The sequence below is a fragment of the Platalea leucorodia genome (genome assembly GCF_965183815.1).
Source record: "Platalea leucorodia genome assembly, chromosome: 13".
NCBI lineage: Eukaryota > Metazoa > Chordata > Aves > Pelecaniformes > Threskiornithidae > Platalea > Platalea leucorodia.
The window spans coordinates 10536067-10562849 of NC_138835.1; the positions used below are offsets into that span (position 1 = coordinate 10536067).

General features: G+C 37.9%; 1 protein-coding gene across 3 annotated transcripts in view; it reads left to right on the plus strand.

Moving 5' to 3' along the window:
- Window positions 1-26102, plus strand: part of DHX35 (DEAH-box helicase 35) — a 32960-nt gene extending 6858 nt beyond the window's left edge. The window contains exons 6-23 of one of the 3 annotated variants that reach the window (XR_014229635.1): window positions 640-701; window positions 1317-1386; window positions 1950-2009; window positions 4049-4161; window positions 4512-4608; window positions 5700-5858; window positions 7157-7367; window positions 9131-9255; window positions 10021-10075; window positions 15179-15274; window positions 15686-15780; window positions 16407-16484; window positions 17663-17792; window positions 18495-18576; window positions 19121-19192; window positions 21598-21736; window positions 24272-25807; window positions 25949-26102. Coding sequence is in view for 2 of the 3 variants with exons in the window: in XM_082325645.1 (XP_082181771.1) it covers window positions 640-701; window positions 1317-1386; window positions 1950-2009; window positions 4049-4161; window positions 4512-4608; window positions 5700-5858; window positions 7157-7367; window positions 9131-9255; window positions 10021-10075; window positions 15179-15274; window positions 15686-15780; window positions 16407-16484; window positions 17663-17792; window positions 18495-18576; window positions 19121-19192; window positions 21598-21736; window positions 24272-24316 (1689 nt within the window). In the remaining variant the exon portion in view is untranslated. Of the gene's footprint in view, window positions 1-639; window positions 702-1316; window positions 1387-1949; window positions 2010-4048; window positions 4162-4511; window positions 4609-5699; window positions 5859-7156; window positions 7368-9130; window positions 9256-10020; window positions 10076-15178; window positions 15275-15685; window positions 15781-16406; window positions 16485-17662; window positions 17793-18494; window positions 18577-19120; window positions 19193-21597; window positions 21737-24271 lie in introns of all 3 variants that reach the window. The other 2 variants (XM_082325645.1, XM_082325644.1) reach the window with 2 other exon arrangements.
- The last annotated feature ends 681 nt before the right edge of the window (window positions 26103-26783 follow it).

Genomic DNA, 26783 nt, shown 5'->3' on the forward strand with positions numbered 1-26783 from the left:
AAATCTTTTTTTTGAGTGTGATGATTAATCATTTGGAGATGAAAATTTGGAGGTTTTTACCTTGCACACCAGTTCTTGCCTAGTTCAAGGCCACAGTTGGAGTCCCAGGTCAAACTACTGTCTAATGGCTCCATAAAGCTGGTGGGTTTCCACTGGCTAGTAGGAAGAAAGTATTAAATTAAAATGTTGCATTTTGTTGAAATGTTAAGGTTTGTGTTCTGGTCAGAAGTGTGTGATAGATATTAAGTAGCCTACTTTGAGAGGGGTCAAGACTGCATTGATACACAGGATGTTATTGGTAGGGCAGATTTAGCCATGTTACAGACAAGAGTGAAGAAACTTCTGTTGCTATGTTCCAGTGCTGCCAATCAGTTATTTTTTTTTTAAAACAAAAATAACTAATTTTGAAAAGTTCAATACTGATTAAAAAGCAATCACTCTGCTTATCTCTGGGCTGGCACTCAGAAATACATGTTTGGCTTCCATAGCCGAAAATAGATCAATTTAGTAGATCATTAGAAAATTAAAGGCGAAGAAAAATTTAGGCAAAATCCTAGAAAATAATCTTTAAAAATCACATCGGTAATCAAAACTACCTTTTAGAGGTTTTTTTACATTTTTCTTTGTGTTCACTTTTAGTTTCTAACTGATGGTATGCTGGTGAGGGAGATGATGGCTGATCCTTTATTAACAAGATACAGGTAAGGAAACATGGCATGAATGCTTGCTGAAGTGTAATTCGGTAAACAACTGCATTTTCTTAGACCAAGGTGTGGTTATTATAAATTAAATACCAAAAGTTATGAAAATTATTTTAGGAGTTTGACTTCTTTATGTTGTAAAGACCGTTAGAAAATCAACTGATCATTGCAACACCAAACCCGGCAGGATTTGGTGCTGTGGTTTTAGAACAAAAGGTAAATGGGCCTCATGGAGTCTGAATCGTTTCATTTACTAGTTTTAAATGAACTTTTTCTTCCTGTTGCTAATCAAATAAAAAAAAGATCAACAGCAAACACAGGCTATTCTGGTATCCAGAAAACCTATGCAGTACAGTAAAGACAGACCTTTTTTCTTCCACCCCTTTCCAAAAGCTAGCCTGAATAAAGAACAGTATGTATGTACCACGTGATATTATCTACATTTTTCTCCCCACTTCATCACTGTGCTTTTTTTAACTTCCACAGTTTTCTAAGTGAACGTAAACAGTAATAGTCCAGCAGCAGATTTCAAATAATGATATTTCTAGAAGAGAGGAAGACACTGGTTCTAGTGTCAATCAAACCATTTCTGAAATCTTTCTGCTTTATTGACAGTGTCCTCATGCTGGATGAAGCCCATGAAAGGACTCTTTATACAGATATTGCCATTGGCTTACTAAAAAAGGTTATTTTTTTTTAATGTTCTCTGTAACTGTTTTCATTTTCATCCTTTTCATTAAACTTCTGATCCTGATGGCTGATTAGTGAACGCATTTGAGAGAGGGTGATTTCTAGTTCCTTGTTTATCCTACAGCCTATTGTACGTACCCAAATATTTACTTTAGATATCTGATGCTCAGGATCCTCTATTTCCTCCCCCCGATACTGAAATTTCTCCTTAGATGATGTTAGCAAAAAAGTAGTCTTCCTTGTGCTGCTGCTGATCATGTGAAGTGATCTGATAGGGGACTGTTGTTGACTTTCAACCTACAAAAGATCTGACTCGCAGCAGAAATTGAGTAAGTTGTAATGATTCCAGACTGAATGCCCTGAAAATGAACATATAAAACAGTCAGCAGGTTGTTAGATCTGTGGGGTGATATGGGTGCTTCAGTTCATCAGCTGTCTTGTAGCATCAAAGTATTTTTAAAGAGAAGTTACTGGTAACCTGGATGCTTTAAAACTTGATTCTAGCCTTATATCTCAGAAAATAGTTTTTACTCTGGATGTTCTTGGTCTCTATCCTAGGTTCAAAAGAAGCGTGGGGATCTTCGACTGATTGTGGCTTCAGCCACCTTGGATGCAGAGGTACAGCTCACAGATTTGGTTTGAAATGAAGTGACCTTAAGTGGCAGCTCCACTTCTATTTATATACAGCTTATCCTCTGTGCTGCTTGCTTCTTGTGAAGCATTACTGCTGATTGAGTGGTGAAGAAGAGAGGAAGGAGTGCAGGAAAAAAAATCTGCTGTAGTTAGGTTGCTGTGTTTGGTTTTCATTTTCTATTAGCAAACTTTTTTGGAAGTGAATTTAAATATGAATCTGCTTTTCATATATTTATGCCTTTTTTTCCTCTTATTGGTATTGTATAAAAAGATGTTCTCTTGGTTAATCTATTCTAGTAAGAGACATTGGTTTAGCTCTGTTTTGCTGGTAGCAATAATTTGAGACACCCGTAGACCAGTAAAAATAAGTGATAAATGAGTAGATTTAATTTCATTGAGATCTTACTAGTTCCCTGATTGACTTGTGGCCTGTGGAAACTTATGTAACTTACTAAAAACATCAATAACTTAAAATTAAGTAGGAACAGAAGAAATGCTGTCCTAGATCAGAGCAGTGTTTCATCCAGCCCGGTGTTCTGTCTGTAGCAGCAGCAGCAGCAAAAGGAGATGCTGTTTAGGGAGAGCATATGAGCCTGTCCACCTGCGGTGGGTCTGCTCTCTTTGAGCTGCTTCAGCATCTGCAATGGTTGTAATAGAGATATTGGGCAGTACGTTCCTGCTGTTTCCTTCTAGTATGTGTTTATGGACCTGCTGTTTGTTAATTTGTCTTTGAATCTGCTTGATGAAGCTGTAAGTCTCCAGGGCATCATGTGAAAGCAATTTTCAGAAGTTTGCCACCTGCTATATAATGAAGTACTTTATTTAATTTCTTTTAAACCTGCTAGTTTCATCAAAGACCTCCTAGTTCTAGTTGTGTGGGATTTGTTTTTTTTTTTAGAAAAAAAACCCAAACAAAAAACCCCCCAAACCAGTTTTACATTTACTTTATCTGTCACCTTTGATTCTGTAAACCTCAGCTGTGTGTCTTGTCAACCTTCTGCTCCCCAAGCAGAGCCCCAGCCTTTTCAGTCTCTCCTCACAAGGCAGCTACTCCATCTCCTTTATCATATTCATTGCTTTTCTCTGTACTTTTCTGATCTCCACTGTGTCCTTCATGAGATACGGTGGTGAGAGCTTGCATGTAGCTCTGAAGATGTAGGTGTACAGAGATTTCCCTTAGTTGCAAATAACATATGCCAAGAATCTTGGTAGTATGCTGTGCTTCCACTACTTCCACTACTATGTATTCTGTACATTATATTAGGTAACCTTACAACACTTTGCCTTTGCAAAATTTTAACTGCCAGAAATCACATTTCAAATAGTTTACAGTTAGTGTGAAAATAAGTTAATAGGAGCAAAATGATTAGTATGACTATATAAGCATTTGTTTAAATACAGAAAGTTTATGGTATCTCTACAACGGTCATAAAAGTTGAGATGGATTATTTGGGTTCTTAATGTTCATTCTTTTACTATTACATATTTAAAATACTTCATGGCAATAAATCTAAATTTATGAAGGTGTCTCATAACGCATAAATCAAAAACTTACATAAATCAGCCTAACTCTGCTTTTACAAAGTGAGACCTTGGTGTTCAGTAAGAGCTGTAAAATTTACTTACTCATCCAAAAATGGATGAGAATGTGCAAGTCCTACCCAAAACTTTTAGGACCAATCATTTCTAAGTTCTTCTTAGCTTTGACTTTGCTACTCCAGTAAAAAGTTTATATATCTGCTTTTTCCAACTGTATCAGCTGATCTAATTAATTTTGCTACCTCTTTTTGATCTTTGCTTCTCAAAGTAATAAACATGTAAGACAGTGTATTTGTGCTAAGTGCCTGAACCCCAGACAGAATAGAAGGCAAGAAAATCAGACTTTAAAATTTTTAAATTGGCACTGTCAAATTTATGAAGAAAACATACAAGTAAGTAGTAACTTAACTTCTTCATGTCTTTAGGTTTCTCCTTCAATTCTTTGAAGTATCAAACTGAAAATGTTTGGTTTTATTTTAATGTAGAAATTCAGGGATTTCTTTAATCAAAATGATACCGGTGACCCCAGCAAAGATACCAGTGTGATCCTTACTGTCGAGGGGAGAACGTTTCCAGTGGACATCTTTTACATACAGAGGTATGTTCCTGTTTGATCTTGCCAGTGGTGATTAGGAGAGTGTGCAACTGTGGTATCATTTTGTCTAGGATAGAGCTCAGAAATTCCCAGACCAATGGTAAGGAGGTGTAATGTTCAATTTGGGAAACATTTGGATATTGCTTATAGCAGCAGACATGTTTTTAAGCTTACTGTAGTGTAAAGGAAACAAATTAATTGCTGAAGGCTGATTCCCAAGGGTGCATCATGAACTAAATGTGGTATGGCTGATGCGTAGTGTCCAAAATCTAGCTCTCTATTTGTTCCTCATGGAAGTGAGGAGTCTGTACCTATTTTTCTGCTAATGTCTCTGCTATTTTCTCTCCCCATAGTCCTGTTCCAGACTATATAAAATCAACTGTGGAAACTGCAATGAAAATTCACCAGATGGAGAATGATGGTGATATACTGGCATTTTTAACTGGCCAGGTATAGACATAAGCAATTTTTTTGCTTTACAGCGCTGTATTGTGGGCTTTGCAAAGCTGCCTCAGTCTCCTGCTTTCCTTAGCTGTGCTTACTTTAATCTTATTAACGATGACAAATATTTCTGCATTGATGGGAGCAGAATTAAGCCAGTCTGAAAGACTTTTAGAAAATGTAATTATGGTCTGATTTATCAAAGCTAGTGATGGATGATAGTTTTTCTCATTTAATGCTATATACTTTTGGCCTTGTTGATAGGTGGAACAGTATGTGTTTTTTTGGTGCTAGTCACACCTATAAAGTTGGCAGTGAGTCATCATTAATAGTTAAGGCAAATGAAATTTACATTTGTTAAGCTTAACATCTGAAGTCTTTGACAGAAAAACAAATTGCTGTGAGACAAAAATTTACTAGACTCTTCTGCTCTATTTATACCTGTCAGCTCACTTTGCAGCCAAGAAGAGTAAATGGAAGGTAGCTTATACTTTTTCCAGTGAGGAGCTACTTTGAAGAGCTTCAGTAACATCTTGCATATTTTCAAGATAAATTCTTCATCCCCATTATTGATTTGAGTTCGAAAGAGTGAATTGGATATCTGACAAGATGATGTCTGAATGCTTTGTGGTCTGTGTTTGTTAAGAGTGAGATGCCACAGTTGGTCTCTGACATTAAATGTGAAGTTGAGCAATAAGTGTTAATACTGTTACTGTGTCATTCCTGATCAAGACCCACAGCATTCTGCACAGTCAAAATAGATTGGCCTCCCATTTTGCTCTCTCAAGTTGAGATACACGGGAAAATATGCCTGCTTCCTCCTGAATTTTGTTCAGTCATTCCCTTGTGATTTTTCTCATGTATTTGTGACATTCTCTCAAGTAACAATGAACATAAATATTTACATGTATATTTATTATGAATAGCAATTTATGTAAGAATATTGCAAAATTGAGGGAGCTAGTCAAAAGATCCTGGAGTTTGAATAACTAAAATTATATTGGGATTATTTTGGTGCATTTTTTTATATATAGATGACAGCTATGTGATATTAAAGTGAAACCTCTCTCATTCTGTCCCCTGCCTTGCTCTGGCTGTAGGAGGAAGTGGAGACTGTTGTTTCTATGCTCATAGAACAGGCTCGGGCCCTTTCTCGCACTGGAATGAAAAAGCACCTCCGTGTTCTCCCCATGTACGCTGGGCTGCCTTCTCCTGAGCAAATGAAAGTGTTTGAGAGAGTTTCTCACAGTGTCAGGAAGGTAAGGCTGTTGTGTATGTCTCAATTCCTACCACCCAGAAGGGTGTCTGCGTTACACAGACTGTATATATCAGGTTCACATCATGAGACTATTGCAAAGGCTTACCAAGGGAGACTTTCTGCATTTCCTAACACTGCCTGTCAGTTTTCAGACTGTGAACCAAGAACATGTTCTCTGGTTTCCCTTTTCATCTTTGATCAGTCCTAGACATGTCAGTTCTAACTCTCCTGTCTACCTCATCAACTTCTCAATTTTTAAGAGTCTTTGTACAGCCTTGTATTTGTCTACATCCAGTCTCAGCTTCTGACACTCGGAAGTCCTCTACTTTTACTTGGTTTTATTTCTTTTTATGATTTAAGTATATATGGCTGTTTTCCACCAGTAATGGAAAAATCAGTGAAAGAGTGGCTGTGCTGTATTTTCACCTAAGAAACAAGTTAAAACTTGCTTGGTTTTAGTAGAAAAAAGCTGTGTTTTGACTTCTGCAAGTCTTGTTTGGATATTTAACGTCACAGAACTATGTAACTGGTCATGATGAGTGCTTTCTGTGTAGGCAGAGCTTGTGTTGGGGCTGAGATAAGCTGACAGAATTACACAGGGGTGACTTGTTATAATTCTTGTACCTGCTGGAGTCTAACAAGTGAAATTGTTCATCTGGCATTGGAGAACATTGAGTATAAATACTTCTTTTCTCTCCAGGATATGACATTAGTCAATTAACTTCCAAGATTTACTGTTTTAATTTCAGGTGAAATAAGGATTAAATTTCCCTCTGTCATCTGTGAGCAATTATTTTTTAATATTTTAGGACATATATATAAGTGTATCTCTGCCAGAATACTGAACATGGAAAGATTAATCAACTCTGTTCCCCTCCTATCCCCTGCCTCACTCCAGTGTTACAAGTAACAGTTCAATGTAACTGAGAAACAGAAAGAAAATATTTTTAGTTTGCCACACAAGAACACTTGATTTACAGTGAGTTAAACGTTTTTCTCTGCAAACACTGCCAATGATTTTCTCTGGAAACACTGCCAAGTTCTTCTTGTATGAAGAGAGAATAAATTTGAATAAGAAAGTGACTGTGAAGCTGTAAAAACTGGGCTTATTTCAAGCTGACAGCTCGTTCTGCTGCGTGTACTGTATCCTTTTGTACTCTGGAGTGTGTTTACTGGAACTGTCATATCTGAGATCTTTGACGTGGCTTGTATGGGAATCCTGGTGCACTGATGCTAGGGCTTGATAGTGTAATTGAGATTGGGGAGTTCACAGTATCCTCATTGTGTCTGTATCTGTAGGTGATAGTAGCCACCAACATTGCCGAGACCTCCATCACAGTTCACGGAATTGCATTCGTAATTGATTGTGGTTTTGTGAAGCTCCGGGCCTATAACCCCAAAACAGCCATCGAATGCCTTGTGGTGGTACCAGTATCTAAAGCTTCAGCTAATCAGAGAGCAGGACGTGCAGGACGGAACCGCTCTGGAAAATGTTACAGACTTTATACAGGTCAGTAATTTGATGTGTAGGGAAGGTGAACTTGCTGGTGTGACTTCCATTTTGTTTTACAGGTTTTTTTAGTGTTAGATTAAGGAGGACAAAACCGTGTTTTTTCTTTCAGCGAGAGACAGAAATTTCCCTTCGTTATTCCTCTGGCTTATTTAGAAATACATTCTTCATATATGCTAAGCGTTGGAAACTGAATCCTTTTATGAGTCAGAAATGCAAATTGAGCAGGGTAGGTACTATGAGATTGTCAGCAATTGCAAACCTGTAATGTTAATCCATCTCGTAGAGTGGGAAGTCTACTAAGAAGTTTATTTTTTAATGATTTTGTTTTCTGAGCAGTTGCTTCAATTTATAATAGCCACTTATGATGCTCTCTTCAGTGACTAAAGTCTCCTTTAGGCTGTGTGTCTAACAAAGGACTCTGGAAATCCTTCAGAAAACTGAGGGAAAACTTCTTTTTGTGGCCCCTTTTTCACAGGAATAGGTGCCAACCCCAAATGCATCTCAGGAATTAATGATTCTGGCACTGTACAAAAATTACTGTTACAAATAAACCTGTTGGCCTCCTAGCAGTGTTCAGAAAGCTGCAATCTAACTGTCTCGGTTATCAGCTGTTTAACGAGAAAAGGCTTTGCAGTTGGGCACTGCCATTGCTTATGTGTCTCAGGTTCCCCCTAGTTTTACTGGAGCTTTAAGACTTAGATCAAGCGTATCTTTTAAAATGTGTGTGTGCTTGCCAGCAGTTGCCACGTTAAACAAAGATGTGATTTATTCTCCAAACTTTTGTGTCCAGTGAAGAATCAAGAGTGAATGTCTGCTGCATAATATACCAAGCTTACATAGCTTTTTAAGTGTTTTACTGGAGAAACCATGACTACGCTGAAGTTACTTTTCTGTGCCCAAGAGCTGGCCTGATGGCTGCTTTAAGAAACATTTTGAAGTCCCTTTTAAAGTGCGCTGAATAGACAGAAGTAGAGGAAAGGTACACTATCTTTGTCTTAGTGAAGGTCTGAGATAGATAGAACAGGTAAAGAAGAGGGTTCTGTCTAGCAATTCAAATAATTCAGGTAAAAATAATATATTTCTTGTCTTGATTTGGAGTTTTAGGTAAATGTAAGGGTGTGTGTGTGTGTGTGTGTGTGTCTCTGCCTTTTCTTTACTGCAGAAGAGTTGGTTAATGAAAGGTACAGGAATTTTGACCTTACATGAAGTATTTTTCTAGATTTAGATTTACAGTGAATGCATTTTATAAAAGGCATTGCCAAATAAATTGTTTTTCAATCCCTAATCATTATTCTAAATATGCTTTTTAAAACCTCATTTAGTTTGAATAGTTACTAAAAATAGTATTTTTATACTGAAAGCATGCTGGTTTTGAACTTTTCCTTGTCCCTTCTTTAAAAAAAACGTTTTTTTGTAGCATTGCACACTGCCTTTCATTTTCTGATTAAAAATATTAAACAGAAGAGAAATAAAGCATTTCCAAATTGCTGTGAAGAACTTACATTTCAAATTTGAAATGTGGGTGGGTCAACTACAGAACCAGTAATGTAGCCAAAACCATTCAATTTTCTATTTAAATTGAAGTATCTTAAAATACAGTAATTGGGGAAAGATCATCTTTGTGTTAGAGTTCTTTTAACACGTGTTAAGTATTCATACTTGATAATTTTAACTTGAAATGGGTACGATTCCATCATGTTGACTACATACAGTAGGAGTTGAAACTCAGTCCCAAATCGCTTTGTTTTCTTCCGCAACAGAGGAGGACTTTGAGAAGCTGCCGAAGTCCACCGTTCCCGAGATGCAGCGCAGTAACCTCGCGCCTGTCATCTTGCAGCTGAAGGCTTTGGGAATTGACAATGTGCTCAGGTTCCCCTTTCTTTCGGTGAGTCCTAGGCTGTGAAGTCTGTCATCTTCATTTGGTGTGAAGAAAGATCACCAGATGATGTTGATAACCCACAAAACCATTAACCATTGCCCTGTTAACTTGGAAAGCGTAACTCATTGTCCACTATCGGGCAGCAAAGTATGTTTTTGGGAATCAAGTAGTGCAAGTAATGTGACAACTTTGACTGTTTGTGTTCTAGAGTTCGCTGTTAGAAGTGTTGAGAAGTCGAGAGAGGCCGAGAAAGACAAACTCTGAAATTCTGCAAAACTGTAACTGTAGTCACTTTGCACTGAATTTATGAAGAAAAAGGGAAAAAAAAAATATATTTATGGAACTAAACCTGTGCTTGTCTGTCTTGTTAAAAAGAGCAGTACCAATTTTTAGAATTGCTTTCTGTAAAGTTTCTAGCTACTCTTGTATCGATGTGAAAAACTAACATGGTAGCATTAGAAGAGCAAGTTAAGTAGTTGTTCTGATCACCGCTGGCATCACTGTTGGACAAAGCAAGTACGCCTTTTCTAGCTCGGATCTTGAGAGCATCATAGTGATGATGCTGAGCCTGTTGAGATGGTTTTGACTCACAGCACTGGTGGTCAGTGGGTGACAGGAGGAGTCCGAGAGCTCTTTCTTCATTTTGCATAAGTAGAAAGGTAGGTAGTTAGAACTTAAGAATTTTGCAAAAGAGGAAGGTCTAAGAATTTTTGTGAAAACTCATGTGTTCTATGACGATAACTTTAAATAATGCACATTTTTTCTTCACAGCCACCTCCTGCACAGTCAATGGTGCAAGCTTTAGAATTGCTGTATGCTTTAGGAGGTGAGAATATTATGCTTTGCTTTATTTATGGTTATGTTACAGGAGTTATGAAAAAATTTGTTAATTTGGATTTGGTGATTGGATGGACATTAATCAAACTTGTATTTGAGAACTGTGCTTTGAGAAAGAGAAAACGCAGCCTTGACCAGTGGAAGCTTTTTGTTGGTGTGTTTTTAAAGTGTACCTCAGTCTCCTCTGAATTTACTTTCTTTTCCTCTGGTTATTTCAGACAGGTAAGCAAGCAAAAGGCAGCAATAACTTTCTGGGAGGAACTAGAAATCTATTGCATAGAGTATAAACTAGAATTTAACTGTTAAGATTGGGGTAACATGTATTTTGTAGCTATCTTCTGTGCATTTCCTTGCACCTTCATGGGAGGAACCAGCTATTTGTCCTTTCTAGGAACAGGGCTCTGAGCTGATGAGGGTGTTGGCTTGATTCTCTCAGGCAGATGCTCTGTTTGTGTTTCTTCAGTCCTTACAGAGTGGTATGAAGATACAGAGTTTGGACGCTAATTAGACCGGTACACGAGTTAGACACTAAATTTACCTGCATCCAATTAGATAAGTTGTTAGATACTCAAGCTCTTAGCGTGGTGATCTTCCATTTTGTGTTACTGTGCCAGTGATGGAAACATGTAGCACTTGCAAGTATAAACAAAAAAAGTTGAAAGTAAAGGTTTGACATTCCTTTAGCGATCAAACTGATTGTAATAACCTAGAATTTAGCAAGTTTAATGTAATTGTTACTTTGTTTATTCCTTGGTCAGACTTCAAAAAGCATAGTGTATATATTTTGAATTTTTCTGTTAGCATGTTACATTCATTATCTGATCTTGATGTGTGTTCAGGAACTCTGCCTAAGCACTGTAAGTAAAATCTGATGCTTGAATATGGGAGAGGTCAGGCGCTGGACACTAGAATTAAACCTGATAGTGTGCTTCCTGATGGCTCAGGAAAGCAAGTGTCACATGTTAGTTTTCAGACCTTCTCACTGATACAATTTTGAAGGTATGACTGGCAAAAGTTATTAAGAGCTAATCTAGTTATAATTTTAAAAATGAGTTCTAGTCTGTGTCTCTGCTCTGAATGTAGTATGGCTTGTGGCTAAAAGACTATAGCTTATGTAGCGTAGTGCTATTGATGTTAGTGGTGGTGGTCCTGCAGCTGAGACAAAGTTCAAACCTGTAGCAAGTCAAACTGTTCTGATTCTATTAGCTGTGAATACATGAGGCAACCATGAAAAAAACCCCTGATCATTCCTAAAGTCAGCACGTTTCCTCCTGGGTGAATTGGAGCTACGTTTCTCACACTCAGTGTCTGTGTTTCAGTGCACAGCCTGCTTGCCTTTCACGCTTTAAAATGCATAGGAGCTCATTTGCATGCAGCTCGCAAAGAGAGTCTGCTCTAGTTTTAGTATTGAACTTTCTGGTTATGGACAAATGAACAGATACACACAAACTTCTAATGAAAAGAAGAAAAAGCTAGGCTGACAGACCCTGAGAGCATAATTCAAAGTACTATTTAGCTACTTAACAGAATATCTTTCTTTATTATGTTCTCTGAGTTACTAATCACAGCCTGTTCTCAAATTCAGTAGAGTCTGAACAATGCCCTTAGTCATATGGCTTAGTTTTAGGTAGTCCTGCACGGAGCAGGGAGTTGGACTTGATGATCCTTATGGGTGGGTTGGAAGGGCAACTTGAGATATTCTATGATTCTAAATGCGTTCATTTTGGTTTTATTCATTTTGCTGCTGTTGCATACCTATAACACTCAAATCACACTGTAGTAATATTTTTATACATAGTTTTCAATTCCTTTTTGTTGTGGTGAGTGGAATGTATGCTGTCTAATTTTGTTTATAGGAAGAACTGTTATATTGCTGGTTTTTCTGACAGCTGTTTAATCTTTTTGAATGCAACAAACTTAAACAAAACAAACTCAACACAAGAACAAGTAATCAAAATGAAACTCTGTTTGACTTTAACTCAGTGTTTGTAGTTAATTCAAAGTTAACAATATTTGCTCCATAATGTAAACATGAGGAAAAGGGTAGTGTAAAGGAGATGATTGTGTGAGTTTTGGAAGCTTCCAGAGGTTTGTGGCTGTTCTTACATCGTTTACAAATGCTGTGTTGTAACTTGTGGCAGTCTGCTCTCTTCTTATTCTCGTGGAGCTGCAACTCTCTGCTTGGCCGTGATTTTGCTCTGTGCTGATTCAGTTCCATCTCGCAAAGGAGGGTTTCACTTAAGGCACTTGGTTCGTGGCAACCTTTTCAAGCTTGGAACAAGGACCTTCACAGTGGCTCAGAAGCATGTTGCAAGGATGAATTCACAGCCAAAACCACCTTAGGGAAATGGAGAGGAAAGGTCAATAAACTCACTGACTAGCTGTTTGATGTTTTGGCAAAAGTGTTACGCTCGTGGTAGCTTCACAGACAAGTACGGAGCTGTTACTCTCTTGGCCGCCCAGCTTTTGTAGCAAAGCAGAGAAGTGCTGATGTTGGTGTTAAAGATGGAAAGAAATGCTTGTGCATGTGTGTGTGATATACGGCTTCGCTCTTCAATTTTTGCTGAAGTTTAAGGTTTTAGGTGGTTTATTGTAGAGATTTTATGTAAGTTGCAGAGGTAAAGCTGCCCAAGCGTTTGCAGGTGCAGTAAGGATTAAATTTCTCTTAGGCAAGTATGAACACGTATTTCATCATTTGCATTGTAATAGCATGCAAATGTGCAGTTTAGGGTCAGGACCCTATTGTGCCAATGCGGTGCCAACAGAGTAACTTGTGCGGAGCAGACACTCTTAAGGCTGAGATAGTTCTGTTGAATAAACACATCACTGTTTTTAGACTGATTATTTTTACAGTGATGCAAACTGATTACATCAGGAGTATCTCTTGTCAGTCTTCTCCTTTGATGCCCCTTTGAAAGTCTGAGTTGTCAGTTGGAGTTTGTTGTTTTTAAGCATAATTTAGGAGGTAAATATGCAGGTAAAAAGTGGCTTTATTTTTAGCTTTATTTCAGATCCAAGATTTTGTTGAAGATTTGTTTGTAAGTTGTCGCCTATCAGAAACAACCACTCTACCTAAGTTTAAAATAGCGTGTTTTAATCCTTCAGCCTGTCACATGCTGGTGGTTGTTACTTGAAACTTTTTAGTGCCACAGTACTTGAATAATCTCTCCTGAGCATGTTCAATAAAAATCGTTGCAGTATCTTTTTCTAAGATTTCCAGTTTCCTATATATATATGGATACAGTGGTTGCTTTCAAGATTATTTCAAGGAAACTTTTACCTATTCCAAACTAGTATCTTTTGTGTATATTCAGGCTTACTGCTACAAAGACATCTGTGCACAAGTATATCTATATATCTCTCCATGCAAAATTGCGTTGAGATTTGTAGGATTCAGGAGAAGCCAAAGGATTTTGGCTTGATGCACCTGTAGAAAGTTAAAAAGATGGTAATTTCTCCTTTTTCCTACTTGGGAATTCAGTTATCTTTCTGTAGATGAAAGGCAGCGTATTCTAAGCTATTAATTGTGGCACCACTTAAAATTCTCTTATTGCACTGGTCAAATGAAAGCTATCATACCTTAACTTTTGCAGTTTCTGTGACTTTGTGTTTAAATATGTTACTTCATCATTTCACATAAGCTGCTTTTTGTACCTGTTTCTGAGGAAAATACTGTGATGTTATGTCAAATGCCTATTAGGTTTTGTTGAAGAGCGTAGGGGTGTGGTGAGTGAATTACTACGTTGTCATAATAAGTGAGATGATAGCATATCAAATAATAGAGGAAAGTAAACACTGGTAGAGGTATCTGTGGTTTTATATATGCTGACATGAGTTGTAGGAGATCTTATTCCTTGACTTGATTTATGGTTTTGCTTTTCTCTGTGAAACATAGCTGAAGTACAACTGTGTTTTTTTGCTACCGCACAGTTTGACAAATAATATGTTTATATATTGTGTGGGCCACAGTTGTGTTTCCTCCATCCACTCTGCTGTGGTTATTTATGCAATCTACAGTGCCCCAAAGTCCTATTATTGGGCTCTTGTTAGTCCCTCCTTGTGTAGCTTTTCTTTTGAGCTCTGCCTCCTTGTCGTACCTCATACAACTGGGCTTACTTGCAGTTTCCTTTTCTCTTTCAATTCTCACTCTTTGCTGCCTTTCTTAGTGATTTCTTTTCTTTTTATAGTTTCCGGTGTCTGTATTCTTTTTTTTTTATTCTATTTCCTATGTCTTCTTGCAAAGGAAATACTTTTCCATTTAAATTGTTCCCTGAAATTCCAGCATAGTGCTCTGGATTAGAATATGACCCAGTGGTTTGTATGGGTAAACCTTACTGCAGGTGTTTGTAGGAAGCCATACAACTGAAATGGTAAACGTGCAGGGTTGCTCAGGGATAACTGGGAGTCAGAAAGCAAGCTGTCGTGCCTACCTGCTGTACCATCTCCAGTAAAAAGGTTACAGTTGGAACATGGCTGACAGTTTAGTTATTGATGTATGAGGCAGTCTAAACTGTAGAGAATCTTCATCAGCTGTACATCTCTAGCTTAGATTATATTAAAGTCAAATTATTTTTCTCCGTGATCTAAGCAGATGTGACTCAGAGAACTGACACCCTGCCCCACCGCCTCCAGCAGTGCTTCCTGTTTCTACAGTTACGCCTGTTCCATAATTATGCCCTTTTTTAATTCTCATCGGGACTCCTGCTTCCCGTCACCATGAACAAAGATGTTGCTAAATACTTAAAAAGGAGATGCATGAGTCTAACAGCTAATGGGCACTCTGGCCATTGCATTGACTTTGACTGCAGGTTTTCTAAGTCATTGGCAGTAGTAATCAAACTTGGCCAAAATGAAGAAACTTGTGTGTTCAAGTAGGTTTAAAACAAACAAACAAACAAACAGTGACCCATAGGAGAGTAAATGTATATTAAGGAGCACCTTTAAGCTTAGTTTAATATACGTTCAGCAATTCTTAGGTGTATTTGCTATATTTTAGCTCTTAATTCTGCTCTTCAGTACACATTACATTCCTAAACAAGACTTCTGTGCTATTTCTGCCTGTATCACAGCTACATTTATTAATATGCTGTAGGTTTGGATATGCACTGCCGTTTAACAGAGCCTCTTGGAATGAGAATAGCAGAGTTTCCTTTGAATCCTATGTTTGCAAAGATGCTCCTGGAATCAGGTAGGAGGAAAAAAAATCGGATTTTTTTTCATGGTCTTGTGTTGAGCAGAGGATATTGCCTCTAGTGATTATAGTGTAGTATTAGACTTTTGCTCAACTTGAAACAAACTATATGCTTCATCTTGGTATGGTGTTTAGTGAAAAGAATTGATTAAACTCATGGACCTCTCTAACAAATAATATGTCTAACACATTTAACACGCTAATTAATAAGTCTAACACATTTGTCTTTTAAGTTTTGCATTAAAAACATTCACCGTTATATTCAAGAAAAAAAAATCCATGAGTTTAGGTATTTTGGTTTTATATGCTATAAAAATATATTCCGCTTCTTTTCCTCTTTATTCTGTATGAGGGTAAGTTGAATAGAGGAAGTATTTCCTTTACTGAATTTCTCCACTTACTCCTCAGGAAATTTTGGCTGCTCCCAGGAGATTTTGACAATTGCTGCCATGATGCAGATTCAAAACATCTTTGTGATCCCTCCAAATCAAAAAGCTCAGGCTGTAAGTTTGGTCATGTCCCATATTCTTTTTGTTAGTTCCACACTTCTGGGTTTCTGCCAATTATTTTATCATTACAGACTGCAGGTTTGTATGAAAATGAAGCAAGGTCTTGAACTGTACCTATTGGTTATAGGTAAAAGAAGAAACTGAGTAACAGTGGGAACCTTGGAGTCCTTTACTGGTGTTAAAAGCCTCCTTTTGAGAACCAGAAACACGAAGGGTTATAAGCTAATATTGGTCAGCATAAGGGTTTGGGGGGAATAAAAAACGCCAAACAAAAAAAACCCCTCCAAACCTCCCCAAACACCACTTCCTATCAATAGGAACAAAAAAGAAAGTATTAGGACGTAGGAAATTCTTAATAGGTAGCAGAAGACTAATTTTAATGCATTAATCTCTTGGATTTTGGGCGTTCGTTTTTAGTTCCATTTTTCTAATTTCAATTTTAAAAGTGCTCCTGAATGTAGGTGGGCTAGTAAAATATTGCTGTTGCCTAGAGGAACTACCCTATATGGTAACAGTTTTGATAGTCACCAGGAAATACACAGATGAGAGGAACTGAGCATATTGGGCATGATTTTTGCAAAAATCAATCTGCCTATAAAAATATATTTCTTCTTCTCCAGGCCAGGCAACACAGAAAGTTTGCTGTGGAAGAAGGTGATCATCTCACTATGCTTAATGTTTATGAAGCCTTTGTCAAAGTAAGTCAGTTTAAGTGTACGTGGATTTGCAGGAATGGGAAGAACTTGAGGTCTTCAGTTCTGATTCTGGAACTTCTGGATATAGCATCCTCAAAGCTGAGGACAAGTCTGTTGAGTGATAATTCTGCTTTAGAAGATATTCTGGTCATATTTTGCCACAGACCTTCCTCAGTTCTTCTGAACAGAGAATAGAAAGAATTTGGTTTGGGTGCAGCATGGAAGTCTTATAGGTAGACATCTGTATTTTCAAGGAGACTGGGATTCTAAAAGGGCCTGGGAAAAACAGATATCCAAATTCCAAATGAAATTCATATTCTCTCATGTTTTCTATAGATGTATCTGCGTTTTACTGATGATAAACTGCATCTAAATCTAGCAGTCTTTTTTTTTTTTTTTTTTTAAATTACCTCATTAGGCATCATATCCTTTTTTTCACTGACCTTATGTATTTACCCTAAGGTTTAACACCAACCTTAATACTTCTCTGTAAGCTGAGGCTTTAGTTAACAGTTTTTAAGTGCTATACCTATTTGGGAGAAGTATGTTTTGCTGGTATAAAGCACTTCTGTAATAATATATTTGCAACAGTGTTGAGTTGAAGCAGTATAACCACTCAAGTGTTTAAAAGATGACTTCCTTCTCCCCAACCCCAAAGCAATTGGTCAGGCACCAACTGAAATTTTGCCATTTAAATTTTACATCTGCCTAATTCTCTTGGAAACAGCCAAATGCAGAGGCCCTTGGAGTAAGTGCTGGCTTCTGGAGAAGTAGCTCTTTGCATAGAGAAGACCAGTGAAAACAGTTTACAGAGAAGGTTGTTTACACTTTGAGATTGAAAACAGACTAGTTTATGATATGATGCAATTGTGTGTGAGAATGGAATGACTGATGCTATTCTCTTTCACCACATATGAAGAAATGAAGCACATCTGTTTGAAAATACCCCATGGCATTTGTTCTGCTACTATTTAGATGTTGTTTAAACATGTTTTGTAGTTACTGGTGTTATGTACCCTTGTTAGTTGCTATGTAAATAGGTAATTTTCAGGGAAAACTACAATAAATATGTTGTAGGAGACAGAAGAAAACAGAAGAAGACTATGTGATCCAAGAGAGATTGGTTTTTGTTTTGCTGATGGTATTTCATTGTAGTTTTTTCTATTCTTCTCACTGTACAGCACAGCAAGAGCTCTCAGTGGTGTCAAGAACACTTTCTGAACTACAAAGGGCTTGTTAGAGCTTCTGTTGTAAGAGAGCAGCTGAAAAAGCTTCTCGTCCGCTTTAAAGTGCCAAAGAAGTCCAGTGAAGGTGAATTTTTTTTTAAAACTGTTGTCCTATACATATTGAAGGTAGTCTCCAAATTGCCAGTCTGCTTCCTGCTTTTCTTGTAACTTTTGAAGTATTTTCTCCCTGGCCTAAAAATAGTGTTAATTCAAATTTTTTTCCTAAAAATGACTGTAGAGGAGCATTTTAGCCCATTTTTACTATTAATGTTTAGTTCAGTCTTCATTAGTTAAGTTTTCCAGCAAGAGATTTTCACCATTGAGTATATATTTAATGGACAGATTTACCAAGAGTCATAAATACGTCACCCCCTTCCCTCTTTTGACTTTTCAAAAAGCCATTTTCCTTGTATGTTCGAAATGATGTACAGTCATTGGGAACTGATTTCCAGCAGTGCTGTGTGTGCATGGATGCCATGAGTAGTTCTCAGCACTTATCTCTAACTGCTCTGCAAAATCAGACTTCAATGCTTAGCTGTCACACAAGGTTGCTCTAAGGACTGTGAAACTATCTTCACGGAGACACCAGTGGCAACAGTAGTTTTTTATGTAGTAATTTTGATTTGCTGTGAAATTGAAGTCAAAAGAGATTGCAGGGTTTGTCTGCCTTCAAGCCTTTGCTTTCAAAGCCTGATGCAGTGTGAAAAGTTGTTTGAAATGATTAAGTGATATTTTAGGTACTTTGCCATTCCATTGACTCATTTTACATAAAAATTCTTTTCTTCAGGTGATCCAGATCCCGTTTTGAGATGCATAGTTTCTGGATTCTTTGCTAATGCAGCTAAATTCCACTCTACCGGAGCTTACAGGTAAATATGTATAGCTTCATTACAACTGTTGCTTAGTTTAAAAGCTCCTTTGACTGGATACATCTAAGTATAACCAACAAACAGATGCTTCTCTAGACACCTGCAGTAAGAAACACATAGTGTTTGATTTACTAAATATTTGAAGTTTTGTATCTTCAGACTGCTTCAATGTTTATCTCTTCTCTTTGGCAAATATAAATATTGATAGTGGGAAGCTGTTACTGATAGTAATTAGCTTGTGTTAATACAAGCAAGTACGGTGTCTCTGTTGTCGCACTCCCAGTGCTCTGAAAAAAAGCCTGAAACACTACTTTTTCATTTCATGTAGATAGAACTCTTTTAGGACATTAAATTATCATTTCTTCCTTTGGCCAAGACTTAAGCCTGGTTTTATCTGAAAGCCTCTTCATTAAATGCAAATGTTTTTAATTTGCTCCAGCTTTTTCATTGTTGCCTTTTATTAAACATTCTTACTGGGGATGAAAGGAACCAAATGTTAAGCAATAAATAGACGCACGGTCTGAAGTAGTATCTTGCTTTCAAGGACTATCCGTGATGACCATGAACTTCATATCCACCCCACTTCAGTGTTGTATGCAGAGAAACCTCCACGCTGGTAAGTTAAAGCTGCTTTCACTTGCTTTGTGATCTTTACAAGACATTCTCAGCATCCATACATTTTCATGAATAACTTTTCTTCATCAGTGGAGGAATAGATGTAGAAGGTCATGGTTCCCACAGAGAGAATTCAATTGGTATTTCCTTTGCGTCTTTTTGTAGGCAGTATCCAAATAAATCAGGGAAACAGAGCGACGTTCAACTGTCAAAAAACCCTGCAAAAGTTGGAAAGCAGAGTCAGGTGATCCTTTTTTAATAGGCACCATATTTTGCACTGCAAATTACTCTCTGAGTGGTCTCTGTAGCTAGACAGAACTAGGATTAATTTACTTTTATTAAGCCTATTAAGTAAATGTCCTGTCAAATAGGTGCTGCAGTAATTGCAAATGGCTTGCTAGGAGAGGGCATACATGTCAAATGCATGATGCAAAAAGTTTGAGAGAAGTTATGGCTGTCTAGCAGATTGAGGAAAGAAGTGGTTGTACTTTCATATTAGCTGGGATATTACAATTCCATTGTGTGTCAGAGATGCTCAGATAACAATTAGAAATGTGTTTCTAACTACCAGGTCAGCATGATCAACCTGAAGTATTTGGACGCTTGTCCTTCGTTGCCTGTTGCTGAGACTTTGAAGGATAAACTTGGCCAGCGTCATCTGTTATCTTTTGAATTTGGGCTCCTACACCTGTTGTGTAGGGTTTGCAGAAGTGTAACTGATGGGAACTCAGCCATCAATTACATTGGTTCACAAAATAAAAATGAGTCCAGCTCACTTGTTCTTAACTGTACCAATTCTTCATGGCTGAGTTGAGCAGACTGTAGCTAAAGTAATTCTTGCCACTGAAACCAGCCTGATTCGTTGCTTTTTTGCCAGTTTTTTTAACCTCCTGTCACTGCTATTAAAAATAAAACACGATTTGTTTGAAATCGTAATCGAAGCAAAAAGAATACTTTGCAGATATGCTTCTGAAATTTTCTAGCTTATAGTAGAACCTCCTGAAAGAGGTTGGGTTATGGGAGAATGACAGACAGTAAGAAGAATAAGTTGAGAAGAAATTAATCTGGAAAGAAAGCGTAGTGGTAGGCGAGTACCGGAAGAATTCTTTGCTCCAGCACACACCTCCTTCAGGGCTCAGCTTTTAGATGATGAGCCCTCAGTGTGGAACTTCCATCCCAGCCTTGGGTACTTCCAGACATATAGAAAAGCAGAACTGTAGGCAGTTAGCTGGAAGTCTTAACTGACAAAACCTTAAGACTGCTCTTTGCTTCACAGTTTGCTGTTGGTGGCAGCAGTATTGCTGGAGTTTTTGGGAATACTGATTCTGGGCTTAAATCTCTTTTTGGGTCCCTGTGTTGCAGAACGGGCACAGAGCTGTCTTCCAAGGCCATTTGGTATTGCCACCGCCAGCCTAAACATGCTGCTGGCTCATGGCATCCTCTAAGACAGGAGTTTAACTTACTCAGCAAGCCTAGTTTCAGTGTTACTGCTGCCTGGGCACCCATCCTATATTGAGGGCTTCAATTCTCTGTCTGTTACAGGTGTATATAAAATGTGTTCTTTCTTGTTTGTTTTCCTCAGATTTCTCTTTAGTTGTATTAGTTGGTACGTCTCAGGCTGCATTTGACAGAGAAGAGAATTTTGGACTCTTTCCTCTTTGCTTTTGAGAGCAAAATACCAATTAATGAGAGACCACAAACCTTGTGGGTTTGCAGCTCTACTGTGTATAGAAGGCAGATAATGGCTTATGGTTTTGGTGACTAACCCCTCAGTGCCTGGGTTTGTGCTTCCTTGGTAAAAATGACTTTTCCTATTGAAGGGTGACTTCAGAAATAGATTGCCCATGCTGGCAACCTGTTCATGCTGGCAGCAGGGATTGAGTCCACGTGCCTGGCTGTTTTGAAATCTCTTACCAGGAGATGTTCTGGCAGCAGTTAAAGCTGATTTCTTCCTCTAATCCTTATCTTGCTTGTCTGCAGAAAGGCACCAGGGATAGTTATGCTGTGATTTGTGCCCTACTTGTTATGGGCCCAGGTCTTGGTGCTTTTGACATCTTTTCTCATGATATCACAGAGTAACTAATCTTCTCGCTTCCAGAACATCTGTTATGAATCCCCCTTGGCCTCATTATAAGAAATATTCTTTCTTTTATACCTTGCATCCATGTGTCCTGGTAGTATGTGAAGGTGTTTTTAATGGCAGTCTAAAGGTTGTCTTAACGTAGAGTAGTCTGAACAACCAGAGGGAAAGAGGTAAGAGCTGTATTATAACTTAAAGACACTCTTGTCACTCTGTAAATACTACCTCTGGCAGCATGTATGTGAAACTGTCTAAATATGCTGTTAATCAACTCTCTCGCTCATTGCTTTATAGCAAACACTTTTTTCTTTTTTCCTTTCTCCTAGGGTAGTCTACAATGAAGTCATACAGACTGCTAAATATTACATGAGAGATGTGACTGCCGTTGAATCTGCATGGCTCTTGGAACTGGCTCCTCATTTTTACCAGCAAGGAACGGTACGGAATCAGCATAAAGCCCAAACGGTACCATTGCTGTATTAGCAGCTCTTGTATCTGAACTTTTAAAGTGTTTATGTTTTGTTGTTATCTATTTAATGATACAAAAATGAATTTGGTTTTGTTCATTGTAGTGGTTTTAATATAAAGAAAGAGGATAATAAATTGATGCATGAAAGCTTTTTCCCTGTTATCCAGACAACAGACATGATCTCAAAGTTACAAAATAATGTATCATTCTGGTAAATGAAGCCTTCAACCATTTTACACTTGAATATAGACACTTGGTAGCACTTCTCTGAGCAGCACCGTGGTGAGGCAGTGGTCATAGTTTGCACAATAATTTCGCAGAGTCTTTGCATGCTTTGCAAGTTTTTGTGCGAATCCTGAGCCTTTTTTTGAGCATTAGTTATGTTTACTGCAAAAAAATCAGCTCTGATCTGTTCAAACTTGAAATGGCAAAGAACAGCTGCTATTTGTGCTAACCTTTATTGCAAATTCTGTTGTGTGTGATATACATACCTTTTCTTTACAAGTATCTTTTAATAGTTGTCACCATCCTTTATCAGCTCTGTCCCATGTGAATCTGGCAATCTAGACTTATTCACTCGTCATTCTGAGAACTGGATTGGTATTAAATATTATCTAAATGTTAATTATGCTGGAGCTGTTGGTACCACATTGCATATAAATATTGTACAGGCAAGACTGCCAAATTGATCTTGCATGTGCATTTCCTATGGGAGATTAATAACTACTGAGCTTTATATTCTAAATTAGTGAAGTATTTCCAAAATACTGAGTGAAAAAAATGCACTTGCATATCAGACCTACGCAAAACAAGAGATCTGTTTGTGCATGCGAGCAACCATGTTGCAAAAATGGCTGTTTCTGAGTTATATATCTGCTACGCTATTTGACTTTTCTGAGAATCTGGTGGTTTTTTCTTTCACTTCCTGGGGTTTTTGGAAAAAAGAAAAAGACTTGTGGTGCATGGAGCACCTTAGGACATGCCTCTGTGGTTACAGTGTACAGCAGCATGGGCATCTGTCCATGTAATTGTCTGGAGAGGGTTGGTTTTTTTTAATGTTGAGCTTGGATAATTCATTTCAGTTATCCAGACACTTACCATCTATAAATCCACTTACTAAGTAGCTGAATATTTCCTGCCTTTTTTTCTATAACGCATTTGACAAAGGCAGTAATGACCCCTGCAGGGTAGACCCCCGAGTCTTTAGCTGCTGTTAGACATTCTGCAAGCATGGTGTAAAAAGGAGATGAGCCAATGTTCCAGTTGGATCAAATCTGCTCCTGGAGTAATTAGTCCTTTTGACTCACATATTTACATGTTGTAACATCCCATACACAACACAACATCCCATTATGATATGACTTCTCCACGGGCTCAGTTTTGGGGTGAGGTTTTCCTTTAGGTAGGTGGTGTTGGGGAATGTGACTCAATGACTTGTTCAGGCAAAACTTGAGTTGCTTTGTGTAAGTGAAGAAGGCTTGTCTTGAATAGTACTACCTACCTGACTGAGAGAACATGTTTTTCAAGGTAGTACTACTACTGTTGTAGTTATTCTATGAAATTACATCAGAACCTAATTTCTACCATTGCCATCCTTTTGATTTGATAGAGGTGAACTCAATTTGCAGCATGACTTGAGCATTGCTTTCATCCTAAAATAAATGGAAGCTCTGGAGGATAGTGCTGGTTTTGAGGAAAATTATCTTTTCCAGTTTGGTCAGTTATCCTTATCAGCCAAAAGGCTTGGGTGTCTTTATAAAATGTTTAAAAATTAGAAATATTCTTGTGTTGTCAAGCTTTGAATTATACATGTAAATTTTGAATAAGCAAGCCATTGCAAGACACACAAATTTATGCTAATTTGTAGACATTCAGACACTTTTTCCGCTGAAGGATACATCTTCATGCTAATAAGAGATTTGTGAAATATGAGAATTTTTATTCCTGTATCAAGTTAAAAACAAATTACAACTGAATAGGATTCTGTGTGAAAAGATTTTCTTCTACAGCTTGATCATGGTCTCAGTCAATTACGTCTCATTCCAAATTTTGCAGGACTTTCTTCATGTTTTCATTTCACATTTTTGTAGGCCTTTTTCTTTAGCATTTTAAAAGTCCAATGCAACTACAGCTGCAGTGTTAATACATTAGTTAAAATCTCGTACATGTATGTACTTGTAGTGTTTATGTGCATGTGTTGTTGGGAGCACATGTCCTTTTCTGTGCATTTTTACATGCTGGCAACTTGCTTCCAGTGGGAAATTGTTCCTATACTTGCAGTTAGTACAGAAGTACTAGAAGATGATATTTTATACCAAGCCAGAGTATCACTTTGGGATACATGTGCATTTTCTATTTCATGAGTTTATTTTAGCTATATCAGTAACAAGCAGAGCTTGGGCAGGGTGGTCTTTGATATTTGTATAAGAATTTATTTAATTTGGGATTAAAAACTGAAAGCATTCTAGCTGAACATTTTTCTAATTGCGTATATGCTAAGTAATTTTTCTTTTCTTTTTCTTTTCTTGCAGCATCTTTCCTTGAAAGCAAAAAGGGTTAAAGTAGATGACCACTGATTTGATGTGACTTAAGTCTTGTGACATCAGATGCAGAACCTACCAGTGATTTCAAGCTGGCTACAGTCCATTCAGCAGTTAGTTCATTAGCAATTTGATCTTACATCAACTTAAATGTTTAAATGCCTGCCAGGATCTGTAGGGGTTTATGCATGACCAGTACATTGTAAACCTACGTAGAGCTTGCATTGTGGACATTTTATTCTTTGCCTACTTGACCACTGTTGTTAATCTGGGCATGTTGCTCCTTTTAAATAGGTAGAAAAACAATTTAAAAAGTAAGAGGACATACAGGACCACAAAAAAACTGAAGCCTTCAAGAAGGAAACTGATTTCCTGGTGTGGTACGGCTGCCTTATGAGAGTGGGGAATAGGGTACCCTGCCTCCTATTACCTAGAGCACTGTGACTACTACCGGCCAAACTGAGCCTGACTCCTGACAGCAGGAGCTCAGGGCAATGAACTAGCCCTTGAAATGCAAGGGGCTGCCATGGAAACATTGATTTCATGTTGGACCATCCCAAACTGGTGCAGCTTGTGCTCCCAAGCAATAAAAGTCTCCTGCCTGAGGTCGACCTGCCCCTGGCTCCCTATGCTGTGACAGTCCTTCTGTAGGCAGCATTGTATAAAAAAAGTCTTTTTTCCGTACATGAGAGTTGCTGTTTGGGGAGGGGGAGGAAGAGTAGCTCAGTATTTTTAAGAAGAATTAATTTTTTGCTCAGTCAGGGGACTATACACATATATTCACAAACAATCAAATTCACAGATGGGACTTTTTTTTTTTTTTCCTCCTAACAAGAGAAAAGATGTTAGCTTCTCACTGCTTGGAAATACCAGAAAAATTTCAGCAGGGGTATATCATGGAACGCTGTTTTTTAGCCTCTGTCATTCAGCAAAGATGAAAATGTTCTGTAATTTCCTATAAGGAACACAGTCTTATATATTTCTTTTATTAAGAATCTGTTGTTTGCTGCTTGGGACTCTTCTTCATGTGTTACTGTAAGAGAAGGATGCTCTGAACAGTTGCTTCTTTATTCGGGACTCCATGGCTACTTTTCAGTGAGGAACTGTACCTTTTTGTGTTTTAACAAGATAGCTTGGATACATGTATTTATTTTTTCCAACCCTATTGATATTTATTTTAGAAACACATTGTTTGAAAATTTTATTTTTTTAAGGCAACTGATTTGATGAATGTGTTTTTGGCATGTTAACTATAATTTTATTTTCTTTAAAAAAGAAGTATGTAAATAGGCAAAAATTTCTACATAGAACAAATGCCTTCCTCGTCACAGGACTGCCTTGAAAACTTTCTTGAGAGCTTCTTTACCTTCTCCCTTCCAAACACCTGCAGAGAGAACGTGTTCTGTCATATGCAGTGTGGTCTATTCAGTGTCTACGTACTGACTGCCAGCACAAAAAGATGTACCCGTCTCCATGTATGGCACCAGCAGCATGACAAACCGTGTCACCTTCCTTCTTGTTTTCCCTGTGAGTCTCACCTTTGTATTACTCTTTCTCCTAGAATGGAAGCTCTTTGGGGCAGGGACTGTCTCCTAGCCAGTGCTGAGAGCAGTGTTGGCACTTACTAAAAAAAAAGATTCAATTTGCGTTTTTTTTTTTCTCTTAAAGGATCAGAGAAAGAGCTGAATATGAAGACTTGTGAAATATCCGTGTCTCTCTGTCCTCTGGAAATATTCTTAAGAAAAATAAAACCATTGAATCAAGGCAGCTTGAGAATGCATCCCTTCAGCCTGAGTAGTGGGTGATTTCCCCACACACTGGGTGGTTGTACTGTGCTGGTCTGAATTGTGATGGGCTGTCAGGGGATGACCACTTCATTTGCCAGTTCTGAGCATTTCAGGTGGTTCTGGAGAACGCTCTCCTCCAGATGTACTTTTACCTGGCTGTACATCTGCAAAATTTTGTCTTGGAATGATTGTGACTCCTGCTAAGTTAAGAACCCAGCGATGTGAAAGCTTTGTAACATGCTGCAAGCAATTGTACTTTTCTAAGAATGAGTGCAGTAGGTCTTTGTAAACAAAAACAGAAATTGAGACTTGTTTTTCAGTCGTTTTACAAACTATTGAGGTATTGCCAGAGGTGCAGAACAGGCAGACTTTATACTAGAGATGCAGGCTAAGAATAAGTGGTTTTGGTATCCAGATTCAGGTTACCTTTGGAGAGAAAGCACTGCTTTCATCGGAAATGTGGACCCTTTGAAGGTGTTTGAAGACAGAGACTCAAAACTTGAAAGACCTGAAAATCTCTTTACTTTGTAACATTTTGGCCTACAGCTCTCTGGTAGATTTGTACATAGCATTATGCTTTAAATAACTTTGTTTAAGGAGATGGGCAACTGTGCCTTGTTGTTGGCTCTTTGCTGCATAAACAGTCTGTGTGCTATTTTGGGGAGGCTGGAGTCATTTGAAGATGTTTGTAAAGGAGTTTATAGAACAGTTTAAGA